This window comes from Maniola hyperantus, chromosome 24, assembly GCF_902806685.2.
Source record: "Maniola hyperantus chromosome 24, iAphHyp1.2, whole genome shotgun sequence".
Classification (NCBI taxonomy): Eukaryota; Metazoa; Arthropoda; class Insecta; order Lepidoptera; family Nymphalidae; genus Maniola; species Maniola hyperantus.
The window spans coordinates 6171885-6190490 of record NC_048559.1 but is presented as its reverse complement, the minus strand read 5'-3'; the positions used below and the strand labels follow the sequence as shown (position 1 = coordinate 6190490).

General features: G+C 37.2%; 1 protein-coding gene across 3 annotated transcripts; it reads left to right on the top strand.

Annotated features, from left to right (window-relative positions):
- The first annotated feature begins 11823 nt into the window (after nucleotides 1-11823).
- On the top strand, nucleotides 11824-17888 carry LOC138404056 (cecropin-like). Of its 3 annotated transcripts, none has more exons than XR_011238157.1 (2): nucleotides 11824-12219; nucleotides 12974-13295. XR_011238157.1 is itself a non-coding variant. In XM_069507029.1 (2 exons), exons 1-2 carry the CDS (start codon nucleotides 12118-12120, stop codon nucleotides 17803-17805), a joined length of 204 nt encoding a protein of 67 aa, XP_069363130.1. In that variant the 5' UTR covers nucleotides 12025-12117; the 3' UTR covers nucleotides 17806-17888. The 3 variants fall into 3 exon arrangements, 1 of the variants encoding a protein (XP_069363130.1); XM_069507029.1 differs by lacking the exon at nucleotides 12974-13295 and adding an exon at nucleotides 17704-17888 and having other exon boundaries at nucleotides 12025-12219; XR_011238158.1 differs by lacking the exons at nucleotides 11824-12219; nucleotides 12974-13295 and adding exons at nucleotides 16764-16904; nucleotides 17704-17888.
- Nucleotides 17889-18606: the final 718 nt, after the last annotated feature.

Below are 18606 nucleotides of genomic sequence, written 5' to 3'. Positions count from 1 at the left end.
CGGAACCCTAAAAGCATTCCTGAGAGTTCTCACGATGTTCTCTAAGGTAGTTGACGTCTGCCATTCCGCAGTCCGTACTTAGTCAGCGTGGTGACTATAAGGCCTAAACTAAAGGATGATGATAAGTACTCCTGACAAAAAATCAATGTCTTATGTCTATCTAAAAAAGTTTGCTATTACTTTTAATATAGGAGTTTGTGATTCAACGTTTCTTTTATAAATGAGAATTTAAATTTATAAAAGGAAAAGGTGACTGACTGACTGACTGATTGATCTATCAACGCACAGCTCAAACGTATCGGGCAAGAAATTTTGCATGCAGATAGCTTTTATGACGTAGCGTAGGCATCCGCTAAGAAAGGGTTTTTGAAAATTCAACTCCTAAGGGGGTGAAATAAACAAAAGGTGGAATAAAATAAGAATCGAACCCATGACCTCCGATTAGGAGGCGTACGTCCCAACCTATAGGCTATCACAGCTTTTTTTAGCTCTATGTAGGCACACGCGATACAATTCACTGAACTGTAATGGGTCATTTTCGAGACAAAAAAACCGGTCAAATACGAGTCGGACTTGCACACGAAGGGTTCCGTACCGTAAAAGATAATATTGTTTTAAGTAAACTAATAAATTATTATTTGTTCATGAACACATTTATTTTTGTGATGCAACCACAAATTCACGGTTTTCGGTTTTTATGCCTACCTACCGGCTTTTCATGATTCTAGGTCGACGGGAAGTACAGGTTTAGATTTCCTTTTCTTGACAGACATGATAGACAGACAATGAAGTGAACCTTACAAGGGTCCCTTTTTCCTTTTGAGGTACGGAACCCTAAAAAAGACAATAATTTGACACGGGGGGAAATCGTGGGCGACAACAATTTGTGTGCAAAACGGAAATCGAACTAACGATTCTTTTTGTAATGGGCACAATAGAGCGTTGATTTTATGCTTTTACCAACTTAGCTTTCGGGAAAATACCTTAGAATCATCTTCATAAATTAATAAGTAGGTATTCCAGATTCCTATCACTATTGACTTCACCTATTGACATGTTAAGGGTTAATAATACCTAAGTATATATTATATTATATTGTCATCACTTACACAGGATGTGTCTAAATAAAAGTTTTTTAAAGACCTTAAGCAAAATAATCAATAACTAAATTTGCTTTTTAAACAAATTTTTCAAAAAGAAATTCTGTTTAAAACTTAAAGTGAAATGATTTATGATTTATGATTTATTTATTCATTTGCTTTCATGGTTACATGAAGCCCCGTTAGGGCATTGCAAAGTTAGGTACATTAACAATACATACATGCTAAATATATAATTATTATACAATTACATGCAAACTACGTGTTACATTATTTTATAAAAGATTTTATCATGTAATTATATAGGGCATTCATTCTGAATCGAAATTATTTTTATTTATTGATCGCACTAATTAATTAAGTTTGTTATAATGTCAATTAGTTTCTTCTTTGTTAATAATTTAGTAATATTAAGTAGGTACAAGTATGTTAATATAAAATAGTTTCGATTATCAGTAAGAATGTCATATTAAACTTAAATTAACAGGTTATAGTAAGTACAACATAGTCTGAAGCATGGATTTAGAAGTAATAATTCTTATAACTTACATAAGTATTAGTAGGTATTTAAAAATTCTTTGGTCTAAAGTCTAAACATACAAATAGGATATGCAAATATAGTGTCGGTCGTGCAATTGAGGTCATGTATTAAATAGGTAGGTATGGTTAGTTTTGCAGTAATTCGTCTATCTCATAGAAACTATTCTGTATGAGCCATTGTTTGAGTTTACGCTTAAAGGTCCTATCGTTATTTTCGTCTGTAATATATTTAGGAATTTTGTTATATATGTGAGTTGTTCTGTAATGACCACTGTATTACAAAGTACCTGTAAAGATAAATAACATTAAGTAGTGTATAGTTCAAGTCTAGACTGAATACCGTAGATAAAAGATTTCACCGTACCGTAGATTTCACTGTTTGCGTATTTTAAATTTTTAATAGGGTCTTGGACTGTAGAAAAATGATGTGATGTCTCGTATAGCGGTAGCTTATGGGGCAAGAATTCATTATTAAAGAGAATAATCTAAATATATAAAAGGAAAAGGTGACTGACTGACTGACTGACTGACTGACTGATCTATCAACGCACAGCTCAAACTACTGGACGGATCGGGCTGAAATTTGGCATGCAGATAGCTATTATGACGTAGGCATCTGGTAAGAAAGGATTTTTGAAAATTCAACCCCTAAGGGGGTAAAATAGGGGTTTGAAATTTTTGTAGTCCACGCGGACGAAGTCGCGAGCATAAGCTAGTTATTAAATAAAAATCATGATTTATCCTTTATTTTTAACATAATAAAATAATTATAAAGATCTCAAACATCTACAGCGTGAAAAATCTAATCAAATCAGTCAATTTATTTACAAAATAACTTGACTAAAACACAATAAAGCTTTTCACTGCATTTTGATAGAGATTGAATTCCAAAATTACTATAAAGAAAATCAATTATGTACAAAATAAACCTTAAAAGGAATTAGGTACCTACCTACATCCAAAATCGGTGTCGTTTTTATTTGTTTTCTTAACAAATTTGATGCTAACATTTTGCGAAATATTTAATTAATAAAATACATGCTGTATATTGTGTTACTGTGAGACAGGTTACGTTATAGAGATGAAAGTAGGTATAGTACAATACAAGGAAGATTTTCAATTTTCATGCAATCGCTATTCTTTGTATGACCACGACAGTCACTAAGTAAGTTTTAAACAACATATTTCTAGAGCTGAGAGATTTTCATATACACGACAGATTTTCAGTAAGTTAATTTTTATTTATTTAAGTATTCTGTGAAAAAAAAGTGGACAGTCAAAGTCAAAGTCAAATGATTTATTCAAAATAGATAATAAATTACTCTTTTTGATAGTCAGATGTTGGATTTGTAAGATATAATCGTGGTATTACGCAAACTTAAAACTAAAGCTACGAGGGTTCCAAACGCGCCCAGGTCTGAGAAGAGCCCACAACAAACTCAGCCGGTTATTCTTTTTATTATCACCACTTTAAAAAATTATTTAAACTTATTAGAACTAGGTATCACATAGCCATTAAGCAACTCATTCCCAAGCTTGCTTATCATTTAAATAATCCTTTACATTGTAATAGGATTTTTCAATTAGTTTACGAGTATGAACGAGTTACGAGAGAACGAGAGTACGAGTCAGTGGCGTAGCTACCCAGGGGCTAGGCAGGGCAGTGCCCCGGGGCCCTCAATCTCAGGGGGCCCTCGAATCCTTACCAGAAGATTTCGATCGAACTAATTTTTGAAAATTTCTCCTATTTTCAAAATAAATATGACAGGTTGTAGCCCGACTTTATTCGAAAGTTATACCTAGGGAATTCCCCTAAATTCTTTCTGTGGGTTGGCAGTGTTTTCAATTTGACGGATAGCGATATGTGCATTTTATTATGATGTGCGTTTTATTGTGAATTCGAGTCAAGATTTTTATTCGAGAACGGTAAAAAAATTAATGCAGGAGTAAGTGAGTTAATGTCATGGACTTTTTTAGTACTGGTACATATAGTGGTTCAATTTTATTTGATTTTAATACCACTCATTGATGTCCGTTACGTCAATAATGGGGCCCCCATTCTTTGATTTGCCCCAGGGCCCTTGGTTACCTAGCTACGCCACTGGTACGAGTTGAAGTATGAACTGCTTCATATAAAATGTTCGTGATGTTTTGAATCCGTGCCTCGCCCGCGCGTCATAGGTGGCACAGCCCGCGCCCGCCACGTGCTGTCATAAATCATCCCTAGGTCTAATAGGATGCAAATATGCCACGCAACACCAAAGGCAACGGATTTAAATAGTACAATAATAGGTATTGTAGTTCCAACATGAGTATGATAATTTAATATTGTTATTACAAGTAGGTATGTATGTTATGTAAACATAATATATTAACTATTAATATTATAGCGATATTAATTGGACATGAGGTAATAAAATGTTGATCTTCGTAGATTATTGTATCTATAGAATTAAAAATTTCAAAAATGAAATAAATAAAAACCTTTTTTATTCGAATAAACTTTTACAAGTACTTTCGAATAGTCGGATGCATCTACCACTGGTTCGGAATGCCTTTCCTACCGAGAAGAACCAGCAAGAAACGCGGCGGTTGCTCTTTTCAAATATTTGATATAGTAAATTAAAAATACAAGTAAGTATTATCTATATCCATATTCCATATTCCATACTCTATACTTATTATTATAAATGCGAAAGTGTGTCTGTCTGTCTGCTAGCCTTTCACGATCCATCCGTTCAACCGATTTTGACAAAATTTGATGTAGCGATAGCTTGCATCCCGGGGAAGGATATAAGCTACCTACTTTTTATCCCGGAAAATCAAAGAGTTCCCGAGGGATTTTTAAAAACCTAAACCCACGCGGAATGCGGAACCCACGAAGTCGCAAGCATCATCTAGTGTGGGTATAAATTAAATATTGACAAAAGATGCGCACAGCTCATCGTCAGCCAATTACTGATCACGGGTCTCCTCTCATAATTATTAAAAGTTCGGCCATAGTCCATCACGCTGGCTAAGTGTCAAGTAAGGAGGAGCGGATTACACATACCTTTGAGAACGAGGATACCTACTCTCAGGCATGTAGATTAACGCACATAGCTCCGAAAAGTTAGAGGTGCAGGCCGGAATCGAACCCTGAACGAAAATGAGGCCGACATCGTATCTACTAGGCTATCACCGCTCTAGGATACCTATAGGTATCCTAGAGCGGCGGTTTTTTTTAATCAAAATTTATTATATTTATTACTATTAATTTGTCGGAAACGAATTAGATGATGAATTGGATAAATATAACTGTTTTCATACAATTATATTTTAAGTAGGCGTACGAAACTAGGTAAACGTCGATAATTAAAAAAAAACTTTAATTAGAAACGATTCCTGTAACGTTCCAGGAATAATATTATGTGAGTTTTGTTTCCAATATTTAAAAAAAGTCCCGCGTCTCACATCTGCACTTTAGCGGGGATTCACTTTATCGCGAACTGAGAATTTTCCCCGTTGACCAGGCAACCTTTAACCAAGCCACAAAACAGCTGTGAAACTACACAACGATATTTTATAACTCTTGTATTGTATAAAATAAGAGCTACATTTGAACGCGGTGTAGTTTTATAACTGCATAAATAATATGGTCAATTTTGTCCTATTTAAATCGAGGAATGCAGTTCTAGTGTCATTCACATTTCATCGTCTCCAGAAGTCATTTGGAAAGTAGAGAACAGTTTCAGAAAATGGATTTCTCAAAGATTTTCTTCTTCGTCTTCGCCTGTCTTTTGGCTTTAACCTCGGTGTCTGCAGCGCCCAGCCCTAAATGGAAGCTTTTCAAAAAAATTGTAAGTTTTTCTCAATTATTTTTAAATGTTGAAAAATATCTAAGAACAACCAATTTAATTTTTTTTTAAAGAATATTAGCCATGTTAAATGACTAATATTCCCCTTTCCTCTCCAACTAAGCGCCAGGCTTGTCCTAGGAGTAGGTACGACAATAGTGCAACGGGCGGGGTTTGAACCGTCGACCTTTCGGTTTTCAGTCCACTCCTTTACCGGTTGAGCTATTGAGGGTTTTAAATATTAAATATAAAAAAATATTAACATTAATTTAAATATTAATTGAAAATTGTTTTGTAAGTTTGTACGTTTGCTTCTTTATCTTAACTAAGATGATTATACCTACTTATACTAGCTTAGCCATACCAGCGACTTCATCCGTGTGGACTACTCACCAACCCCCTATATAACCCCCTTCGGGTTGAATTTTCAAGAATCCTTTCTTAGCGGATGTCTACTTGATCTACGTCGTAATAGCTAGTTAGTAAGTTATGTACGTTTGTTTGTTACTTGTTTACCTCAACTAAGATCCACGCATATTATTAAAATTAAAATATGAATCGCTGAATACGCTGCTTTGCTAAGCGCAAATCTCGAGAACAGCTTAACCGATTTCGCTAATTCTTTTTTATAATATTTCTTGAAATATGTATGTATGTTCTTGTGCAACAAGGCATACAGCATAATGCTGAGCTGGGACCCTTTTTCGGGTTGTGCCACACGTGACAGTTTGTTCCGGCGCTTCCTTAATCTATACTAATATATACAAGGCATACAGCATAATGCTGAGCTGTTCCGGCGCTTCTTTTGCTTGTTCTCAGGTGGAAGAAGCGCCGGAACGACCAGCTCTTAGTTTTAAGATGTGATGTGTGGCACAGTTGTATAAATAAAATAAACGTCTTTAAATACAAGAATGGTTCTTACGGAGAGAAAAAATTTTAAAATTGCCGGAAAAAGTCTAAAAACAACACTTTTGTATATTCCCATACAAAAGATTCGTAATAATACTTAAAAGTCAATTTGAACTTTAATAACATATAAAGTTTAAGTGTTAGTGAGACAGAAATTATTAAAAAAATCTGTTACAGTAAAATTATTAATAAACGGCCTAGATCCAGCCATTTGCATTAGGTTATTGCCATTTTAAACCTATAACTTTTTTTTGTTTTTTCAGGAGAAAGTAGGCAGAAATGTAAGAGACGGTCTCATCAAAGCGGGTCCAGCAGTGCAGGTCGTCGGCCAAGCAACTTCCATCGTCAAAGGATAAACACTCTTAAGACCACTAGCACAATGACTCATTTAGCATAATTTGACTAGTCTCATGTACCTATAAGCTGTATTATTAAGATGTAAATAAATATTTATTGTACTGCATTTTATGGTTTTAATTTTTATGTTCCTTTGTCTGAAATTTCCACTTCTTTTCTTCAAAATTGGAAAAGGTCCTTAATTCAACCTATACAGGATGTATTTAGAATGTAGCAAAAACTTAGCACTATTATTATACTACTTAAACAGAATCCAATACCAATAACCATTCGTATACATGTAAGTATTATTATTCGTACCTAGGCAATAATTCATTATGTCTTTATACAGGTTGTAACCAGAACGCTAGCAAAAACTTAGCGATATTTGTTAGACTACCTAAACATAATCCAATACCAATAACCATTTGCCTCATTTTGTAGTTTTAATGATTTAGTATTTTTCAAACCCGCAATGTATATCGTGCAAGACTTGGGTCAATGTCCCACCTCCTGGCATTGACTCCCAGTGACCTACTTACAGTGGCCTATAATTGTACTTGCAAACATCTTTGTTAATTTCTATTGTTTTGGTTTTGGTGTACAATAAAGAATATTTTACTTTTACGCAACGTTCGTTGACCTCTAGCGTCAATCAGATGTTTTATTTGCAATACATCGTGAACTTTCACAAAATATAGGATTTCTTAAAAAAAAATCGCGTTTTTTTTCGTGATATTATATCAGTAATCATCAGTTCTATCACCTGTCATTGTTGTTGCCAGCGTTCTGGTTAAATCCTGTATATATTTTTTTTGTTTTTTGTTTTTTAATAATACAGGGAATGATCTACTTGATGATCTATTGATGTGTGTTGCGTTGAAGAAGAACAACCCACCACCACCCATGATGGCCCCACCAACCTCGTGGTTATATGGGCCGAAACGCGGGAGGGCGCCCGTTCGGTACTTACTCGATGGCTTTTTCCCGGGGCGCCTTCTTGAAGAATAACTGTCGGATTTTTGAATGTGTTCCATGTTTGGCGATGTGTTGTGGCAGTTGCAAAGTTTAGCTGCCAGTCAGCCAAATGTCAGCGAGTAGAGGTGGTATAAGTCCCGCAAATTGCTATTGCGCTGGAACCATGTCGCATTAACATCGAAATGACGTCATTTTGATGTCAGCCGAAATAAAAATATACCATCAGCTCGAAACTTCAGTCTAGTGCTGACGTCACTAAAATGGCGGTCACGCGCATTACTTTCGAAGTCTCGGGCATGCAAATTTTCTCACGATGTACCTATTCCTTTACCGTTTAAGTAAGTGATTGTTTTTGATAACATTTAATATTCATCAATATCATCATCATCATCAACCGATAGACGTCCACTGCTGGACATAGGTTTCCTGTTGGGACTTCCACACGCCAAGGTCTTACGCCGCCTGAATCCAGCGGCTCCCTGCGTCTCGTCTGATGTCGTCCGTCCACCTAGTGGGGGGTCTTCCAACACTGTGTCTTCCGGTGCGAGGTCGCCACTCCAGCACCTGCTTCTGCTGCAGTGGCGTGCAGGTCATATAGGCATAAAGTCACTGCTTACCCTAGTTGATATTTCTCAAAGCTTATTTTTCATTGGCCTGGCAGTAAATAGGTACCTACCTAAATGTCTGCCTACCCTGGCTTCAAACCCTGTGCACGCCACTGTTCTGCTGCATTGCTGGAACATTTTATATTATTATAATCATAATAGCTATAATTACGTTGACAAATTTATTTCTTTTCATTATAAAGCCCGAGTCATCCCCTAGGGTTTTGCCCATAAATTTTATGTAAGGGTAACTGGGATGGTATATTAATTTATTTTAACATGTTGTGTGCGTCAAATATTGTTTTGGAGAAAATTTACTTCCTTAATTTTCCCAGTTTGCCGCGAAGCCAAACATAAAAGCCAAAAAAGAAAAGAATAAAAGGATCCCAAGACAAATGGAGGTGCTCTTTTTTTATAGAATTGTACTTACAGCTAGACTAGAACTTAAAGCTAGCCTTATCTAGTTAGGTACTAATGTACAAGTCATGCCCGCTTGGAATGGTGCCAAGAATACTGGCTGCATTTCTGCGCTTTCCGTTGCGCAAGAAATGAGCCAGCCTTCCTGTCACCAGGTGTCGCTATTAATCGAGGTGAATTGTTTCTTCTTTCATCCCTCTTTTTTTAAACTTTTATCAAAAACTTTCATCCCTTATGCAGTAGAATTATTTTCAAAAATCGTGAATTAGATACGTATTTTTTACTCTTAACCGAAAGCCTACATACCAATTTTCATCGATGTAACTTTAAAAATTGCTGTGGTAGCCTAGTGGCACAGTTTAACGAAATACTACGTGGTTAGGACGTCCGCCTTCCAATCGGAGGTCGGGGGTTCGATCCCGGGCACGCACCTCCAACTTTTCGGAGTTATGTGCGTTATTAAGTAATTAAAATATCACTTGTTTTAACGGTGAAGGAAAACATCGTGAGGAAACCTGCAGGCCTGAGAGTTCTCCATAATGTTCTCAAAGGTGTGTGAAGTCTGCGAATCCGTACAAGTACGGATTCATTCCATACTTCCGTACAAGTACGGATTCATGGGTTTTGACCATTATAGTCTACCACACTAGCCAAGGCTAGCGTGGTAGACTATAATGGTCAAAACCCTTCTCACTGTGAGAGGAGACTCGTGCTCTGTAGTGAGTCGGCGATGGGTTGATCATGATGATGCTGAACTTTAAAAATTATAGACTTTCATACAAACTTCCATCCCCTATTTACCCCCCTTAGGGGTGGAATGTCGAAAATCCTTTCTTAGTGAATACCTACTCTTTACAAAGAACACATCCTCCCATGTCTCTAGTACCAGTGGTTTAGGCTGTGCGTTGATATATAAGTCAGTCAGTCAGTCAGGACTTTGAATTTTATATATATAGATAGATTTTTAATAAATACCTACATATCTATCTACCCACAGTGGTTCCCCGATGTTTTGAACCGGCGACCTTTTGCGTTCTGATTGATAATAACTCGCAAGTCACAACAAGGTTCAAAGAAATAAACTGTAATGATCTTTTTATCAATGTAAGATTTGCGATTCACTAACATATCGCCTATGACGTCTTTTTGATGATATCCGAGCCGAGTGATGTGGTCTTACAAGTGGGAGGTCCCGGGTTCGATTCCGGCGGGAGCAATTTCGGTATTTATAATTTCCAAATCCACACAGGTCATGGTCTAGGGGGGAGTTTTAGGCCGTGGCTAGTTACCACACTACTGCCAAAACTATGCTACCAAGTGATTTACCCGTGCGAATACGAATGGCGCGTATAAACTAGAAACCAAAATCTCGTACTTAATCTTAATCGAGTCGTATACAGAAGGATCTGGGACCCACCGCATTTTTATCTCAAGAAAATCCCTACCATTTTGTGAATAATGGAAATGGGTAGCTACCCTTGACGATGAAGTAGGTATACAAGCACAAACAGATATTTTTGTTTCTTAGGTGACAAGGAAATAATGATTATAATTAATTATGTATAGCACGTGACAGGTCGAGAATGGCAATGGGGCTGGGGACGCCCCGCACAGCCGCAGAACCCCGCGCTGGCCCAGTGCAGGATAGTGCGGGTGACGTACGGGTGTGTGGGGCGTCCCCCCGCCACATACCCCGATTGCCATCTGGACCTGTCGCGTACTATGTTACCTATCATGTTTCATGATTGATAGATAGATCGCATGACTCATCAAAATAATTATACAAATATGGATCCATGCCAGTTCCAATGTAGGTAATTATCTTCTTATTAGCGCATTGTTATGTTACAAAATGCTTTATCTCATAGATTAGAAGATAAGACAGGAAATGTTTGAGATGTAATAGCTAATTATAGTTTTTACCTTCTGTCAAAGATGTTTTAAACATAAAAAAAGTAGGTAGGTACATATTATAGTGTTATATCTTGTACGATGGAAAGAAGCCTTCGTCTGCGAGTCCGACTCGCACTTGAATAGTTTTTAAGTACTCGCTAAAAAGGACTGAAAATTACTTCTTGATCGATTTTAGTAGTAGCTAGTTTTGGGTCAACGTTCTACACCAAATACTAAAATTTCAGGCTAAGTACCTCATTTTACCTACGAGCTAGAGACCTGTGACAGACAGACAGAGGATATACAGACTGACAGTAGAGTGACATTAATTGGGCTCCCTTTTTACTCTTTGGGTACGGAACCTTAAAAACCGATAGAGTTGGGGTCCGAAGGTGCTAGAATGGCGACCTCGTACTAGAAAGCGGAGCGTGGGAAGATCGTGGACCGTCTGTCCATATTAGATGAGTCGTAGTCGTAGGAAACCGCTGGATTCAGGCGGCGCAAAATCATGGAGTGTGGAACTCCCGATAAGAAACCAATGTCCAGCTGTGGACGTGTATCGATTAATAATGATGATGATTATGGAATAATTATTATTGGAAGTATCCGAAAAAGGTTTTTTAATTTTTTAATTTAGATACAATTTAGACCTTGACTGCAGTCTCACCTGGTGGTAAGTGACGATGCAGTCTAAGATGGAAGCGAGCTAACCTGGAAGGGGTATGGCAGTTTTTAACAAACCAATGCCCCTTTGGTTTCTACACGGCATCGTACTGGAACGCTTAATCGCTTGGCGGCACGGCTTTGCTGGTAGGGTGGTAATTAGCCACGGCCGAAGCCTCCCACCAGACCAGACCAGAAATTTAGAAATTATAAAATTCCAAATCCCTACCAGGAATCGAACCGGGGACCACTCACTAATAAGACTACAGCGCTTTCCACTGCGTCAGGGACGTCGTCAAAATGTGTTACCAATTTCGTCGAAACGATATTTAACCAATTACTATTATTTAAAAATCAAACTAAAAAAAGCTTTTCAGTTACCTACCACCTACCAACCTATTCGTTAACATTTTTAGTTACCTAATCGGTTAAACAGCTATTGGTTTGTACGTCATAAGTCAGGTACTGCCCCATAATCCATCATACGCAAAAAAACTGTACATACGGAAGCGTTTATGAACAGTTTTAATTCACAAAACACACAAAGGAGGAATCACTTTTACCACAAACTGAGGGAGTTCCCTCCAGACTCCGTACCGTTATCAAGTAACCAATTTAGTATTGCCGCCACAATCCTACATCACCAACTATAATGACTCATATACTTGAAATAATAGAGTTCATAATTCTGTACACTAATTTTCGCAACCACATATTTAAGTTTGTATTTTCTGCATAATATATAAAGAGTATGCTACGGGACTCATCACATCATCGCAAGCAGCCATTTGGGTCTTGTATTGAGTAATTAATTAAATAATTAAAAAAAAAATTATCAATATGAACTTCGCCAAGATTTTCTTCATCCTGTTCGCTTGCATCATGGCTTTGACCACGGTTTCTGGAGCACCAAGCCCTAAGTGGAAGTTATTCAAGAGAATCGTAAGTAAAACTTCTATATATCCATCAGTATGATCAACGCATCGCCAGCCCACTTCTGAGCACAGATTTCCTCCCAGAATAAGAAGGATTTCGGCCATAGTCCGCCACGCTTACCCAGTGCGGATTAGCAAACTTCACACACCTTTGAGAACATTATGCAGAACTCTCGGAAATACAGGTTTTCTCACGATGTTTTCCATCAAAACACGCATATAGCTCCGAAAAGTTAGAGGTGCGTGCTCCGGATCGAACCCCGACCTCCTGACGTCTTAACCTAGGCTGATATCTGTATCCATAATATTAATTTTATAATTAATGCGAAAGTGTGTCTTCCTGTATGCTAGCTTTTCACGACACATCCGTTCAACGGATTTTAACGAAATTTGGTACAGATGTAGGCAGCTTCTACCCCAGGAACGGACGTAGGATTTTTTGTCCCGGAAAATCAAGTCAAATCAAAGAGTTCCCACGAGATTTTAAAAAAATCCAACCCACGTGGATGAGCGTAGCTTGTAATAAGGTATCCCAGAGACAAATATAGGCTACTTTTTATCCCGGAAAATCAAAGATTTCTCCACGGGATTTTAATAATACTAACTAAATCCACGCGTACGAAGTCTCAGGCATCGTCTAGTGTTTTATATACGGACCTACTACCTAACTATAAGTATTATATAATATTAAGTAGGAATAATATAGTGACTCATAATTATTGACTAATACCTAATAATATTTCTTTGTTTTTATTTTACAGGAAAAAGTAGGCAGAAACATTCGTAACGGTCTCATCAAGGCCGGCCCAGCTGTTCAGGTCGTCGGCCAAGCAGCCACAATCTACAAAGGATAAACAACCTTATTCCCATAGCAATAATGTTTAATTTATCAACATAGCTAATTCTAAGTTTCTCAATCAGCATTTACTCGCCAAAGTCAATAGTGTATAAATAATAAGCAATTTGTAAAAATGTAATATTAAGAATTAAGAATACTCGTAATTGTAAATTATCATAATAATTCATGCCATTTATTGTAAAAGTATTATTTATTTTACAAATATATTTAAAAATAATCAATTATTACTCTATTTTAATCACCCCTTTAAGCTTTACTATAATATCTACGTCACATTACTTAGTTATAAACTGAACTTTTAAAATTACTTTTTAAAAGTAATTTAAAAAAAATAAATTAAAAATAATATATAAGTACCACACTTCCCGCCGACCTCGAATCATGAAATTTCGCAGATAGGTAGGTCTTATAGCACAAATAAAGGAAATAATCCGAAAACCGTAAATTTGTGGTTACGTCACAAAAAAAATTAAAATGTGTTCATGAAAAAATTATTAGTATTATTCAATTTTCAAAGGAAGATAATCATAATATCAAATGGGGTATTATATAAAAGGGCTTTACCTGCACATTCTAGAACAGATTTTTATTTATTTTTATGTATACCTAATAGTTTTTGATTTATCGTGCAAAATGTCGAAAAAAAACCCGAGTGGGTACCCTCAAAGCGCGAGTCTGACTCGCACTTGGCCGTTGATCCCTTTTTAAAAATATGTAGGTAGGTAAGTATACTAAATGCAAATGCCTTGAAGGCAAATTTTCATTAGCTATTGTTCCTAGTAGAGGAATATAATTTATGCAGTACACTTTTAAATACGAGCTGTAATAGCCTAGTGGTCAGGACGTCCGCCTTCTAATCGAAGGTCGGGGGTTCGATCCCGGGCACGCACCTCTAACTTTTCGGAGTTGTGCGTTTTGATCAATTGAATATCACTTGCTTTAACGGTGAAGGAAAACATCGTGAAGAAACCTGCATGCCCGAGAGTTGTGCATAGGTAATGTTCTAAAAGGTGTGTGAAGTCTAACAATCCACACATGGCTAGGGTGGTAGACTATAGCCAAAACCCTTCTCACTCTGAGAGGAGACCCGTGCTCTGTAGTGAGCCGGCGATGGGTTGATCATGATGATGAATTTTAGTTAGGTATTTGGTTATCTATCCTGCCGGTTCCGCAATTTTTGATACGTACCTACCTACCTAAGTATTTAAAATTACTCCTTGAAGTGTAGATAAAAAAAATATCATAAAAATTATAAATATTTGGTCACGGTCAAATACCTAGATTTTTTATCACTCAAATACCAAACGTGGAAAGCATAGATGTGTATAGTACGCGACAGGTTGAGATAGCAATGGGGGAGGGAACGCCCCGCACACCCACACATCCCCCGCGCTAACTCGATGCGGGCGAGCGTGGGTGTCGTGCGGGTGTGCGGGGTGTCCCTCCGCCTCATACCCAGATTGCCATCTCAAACTGCCGCGAACTATACTTACAATCTACATTGACTAACTCCCTGGCACAGTGGTGCAAGCGCTGTGGTCTTATAAATGGGAGTTTTCGGGGTTTTCGGAAATGCCGAAATTACTTTTTTATACCTGGGAATTTTTAAATCGTCTACGGTCTGGTCTGATGATAGACTTGACCCGTGGTGAGTTGCCATCCTTCTGGCAAAGCTGTATCGTCAAACAATTTAACGTTCTGGTACGATCTGGTGATCTGATACGGTATGGGATTAATAAAACCTTTATAATTGGATATAACCAGCTTTTATAATAAAATCCCGCAAACTATTTTGGACTTACCTTTGCACAAGTTTAAATAATCTATTAAAAATATGCTCCTGAAAAAAGCATATTACACAATTGAAGATTATCTAAATGATAAAAGAGCGTGGATTTGACATGCAGCTCGTTCCAGCAACGCACAAGACTGCAAATACTTTTTTATACATGGCATAATCTTGTACCTATTATCAAATATTTGAAAAGAGCAACCTTCGAGTTTCTTGCTGGTTCTTCTCGGTAGGAAAGGCATTCCGAACCAGTGGAAGATGCATCCGACTATTCGAAAGTACTTGTAAAAGTTTATTTGAATAAAAAGATTTTTATTTTATTTTATTTTTTTAAACTTCCATACGTCTCCAAGCTAGCCCACTTCCGTGATCCGTCTTAGATGCATCATCATTTACCATCAGAAGAGATCGCAGTTAAAGGATTACTTGGATCAGGATGAATGATGGATGATGATGACAAATGTTAGGCCCCGTAGCCCAGCCACCAGGTGATGCGTGGAACATCGTGGGGTTTTAGTCAGTAAGAGTCCGACGTAACCTCCGTGCCTCCCCGGGTGTGGTGGTATCCATGAGGATTACCCCACGGAAAAGATGGATGGATTTAGGGTTGCGTATTTTAATTTAAAAATCTTTAGTAGATCACAATACGATCAAAAGGGCTCTTGCCACCAGATACATTCCTGCGCTCATTGAGCCGGTAGGGATTAGTCGGGAATCGGGATGTTGGCAAGAGACCTGATGGATTGACGCTGGTTCCCTGGAAACGTGAACGGGCGCTAATGTGGGACGCAACGTGCGTTGACACATTGGCCCCGTGTCATTTTAGGGAGACAGCATCAAGACCGGGAGCCGCAGCAGAAATGGCTGAAAACGGCAAGCGGCGCAAGTATGCCTATTAAAAATCCCGTGGGAAGTCTTTGATTTTCCGGGATAAAAAGGAGCCTATGTCACTCTCCAGGTCTTCATCCTTGACCCTTGCAAAAAATCACGTCAATCCGTTGCACCGTTGCGACGTGATTGAAGGACAAACCAACAAACAAACACACTTTCGCATTTATAATAAGGGTACTGATTTTCAAGTAGATCACACACATCATATAAATGTTGCAAAATAGTCTATCTCACTCATTAACCGGTTCAGAATACCTATTGTATTTTATTTATTCTGATGTTATATTATTTTTATCGTGTTTTTCTTGCACTTTGAAATAAAATCTTTAAGTATCTCATCAGTAATTACTTGCTTTTCTCTTCAGTATTTTTTAAATCTACAATCTATTTTATCATTATTCAAGGATTATGCCAGTAATAGGAAAATAATTAAGTCTAAAAAAATAGGTAATACGTAGATACTGGTAGGTGTATACCTGGGCGTTGAAAATAAAAAAAATCTAATTTAAAATCTTAAACAGTAGGTACCTACCTACTAGTAGTTAAGTTAAGCAGCATCAGAATATTCGACCGAAATCGGAATCAAAGGTGCGAAAGTAACCAATCGGAAGTTCCGAACTTTCGGAATCGGAATCGAACCTCCAAAACATCTCTAGTTCAACCCTTAGAAATGAGGAATGTGACGCAGAGAGAAAGAATCTCAAGAATATCGGAAGATGCATCGTTAGAAGCAAAAAAAACTTCACGCCATTTCAAGTTCGCGGGGAATCACTGTGCTTTGGAAAACTTAAAGAAAGCTTTCACATTACACTACTTCGCGCGAGTTACCAGAATCTAATGAACACCTGAATCACGACGTCGTGAACTTTATTAATTTCGGAACAAGAGTGATATTTCTCTACGTAACATTTTATAAAATCGATTTTTATATTTGTCTAAGAAATATCAGGAGTACGTATAAAAGGTTGTACTGGGAGTTTTAAACTTCATTCTGAATCCGCACAGCGGTGATTATTTATCATTCAATAGAAAAGTATAGAATTGCAGTATAAATATGAAGTTCAGTAAGGTTTTGTTCATCTTCCTCGCTATCATTTTGGCGTTCGCTGCAGCTAGTCCTGCGCCTAAATTCAGGCCTTTTAAGAAACTGGTATGTATCTCTCCACAATATTTTTTGAATAACACTTTTTTTTGTAACTGTGATAGCCTAGTGGTTAGGACGTCCGCCTTCTAATCTGAGGTCGGGGGTTCGATCTGATTTTTTCTCTGGAAATACGGAATCCTAAAAGAGTAAATTAATTTTGACAGTAACTTTTTACCCTAGGTACCAAATCAGTCTCATAATGAAACTGGCCCTTAGAAAAATAAAATCTATAAATATGTATAAAATTCGAAGTCCTGACTGACTGACTTATAATATCAACGCACAGCCTAAACCGTCGGTCCTAGAGACATGAAATTTGAAGGATCTGTTCTTTGTAAGTAGGTAGAGTAGGTACCTATCAACTATGAAAGGATTTTTCGGAATTCCACCCCTAAGGGGGGTAAATAGGGTATGGAAATTTGCATGTATGTCTGTCACTTTTAAAGTTACATCGATGAAAATTGGTATTCAGGCTTTTGGTTAAGAATAAAAAATACTTGTTTCACGATTTTTGGAAATGCTGCTCCCAAGGGGGTTAAAAAGGGGATGAAAGTCCGTCATTTTTCAAGTTATTTCCATAAAAAATGACATTTGGGTTTTCGGTTACAAAAGAAAAAATACATAGATACCAATTTCAGGGTTTTTGAAAACTACCCCCCACGCCGATTTTCTAAGTTCCATCGGAGCCGAAGCCAGGACGGGTCTGCTAGTTTATAATAAATTTAACTTTAACTTAGATCTTTTAATCTACTCACAATATTTTTATTGAGTAAGTTTTTAACTATTCTTATGTTTTACTTTGCAGGAAAAACTCGGACAGCGTGTAAGAGACGGTCTCATCAAAGCCGGTCCAGCAATCAAAGTTATAGGAGACGCTCAGTCTATCATCAAGGGAGCCAAAGGATAATTTACCTTATGGTCATATCAACAGAGCCGCTAATTGTGATAACCACCGAAATGCATTCGTAATTTAAATAAATTAACTTATTTATAAATTAATGTTTTTTTCTAATCGCAAATCGATTGAATTTTTGGTAGTTTGGTTTGCCTTATTTTCCTTTGTTGACTAAGTTACATACATAGAATAGGGTCTTGGACTGTAGTACTTAAATGATGTGATTTTTAGGGTTCCGTACCTCAAAAGGAAAAACGGAACCCTTATAGGATCACTTTGTTGTCTGTCTGTCTGTCTGTCTGTCTGTCGGTCTGTCAAGAAACCTACAGGGTACTTCCCGTTGACCCAGAACCATGAAATTTGGCAGGTAGGTAGGTCTAATAGCTGACATTAGGGAAAAATCTGAAAACTGTGAATTTGTGGTTACATCACACAAAAATAAATAAATTGTGGTCATAAACTAATAATTAGAATTTTCAATTTTCGAAGTAAGATAACTATATCAAATGGGGTATTATAAGAAAGGGCTTCACTTGTGCATTCTAAAACAGATTTTTATTTATTTTTATGCATCATAGTTTTTGAATTATCGTGCAAAACTTCGAAAAAATACGACTGTAGTACGGAACCCTCGTTGCGCGAGCCTGACTCGCACTTGGCCGGTTTTTTAGTATTCATGTAATACCTATTTAATTGATTGATGGATGAATTTGGTCAAGACTGGGCGTTTCCCTTAGGCATCTAGATAGCTATTATGACGTTGGCATCCGCTAAGAAAGGAATTTTGAAAATTCAACCCCTAAGGGGGTGAAA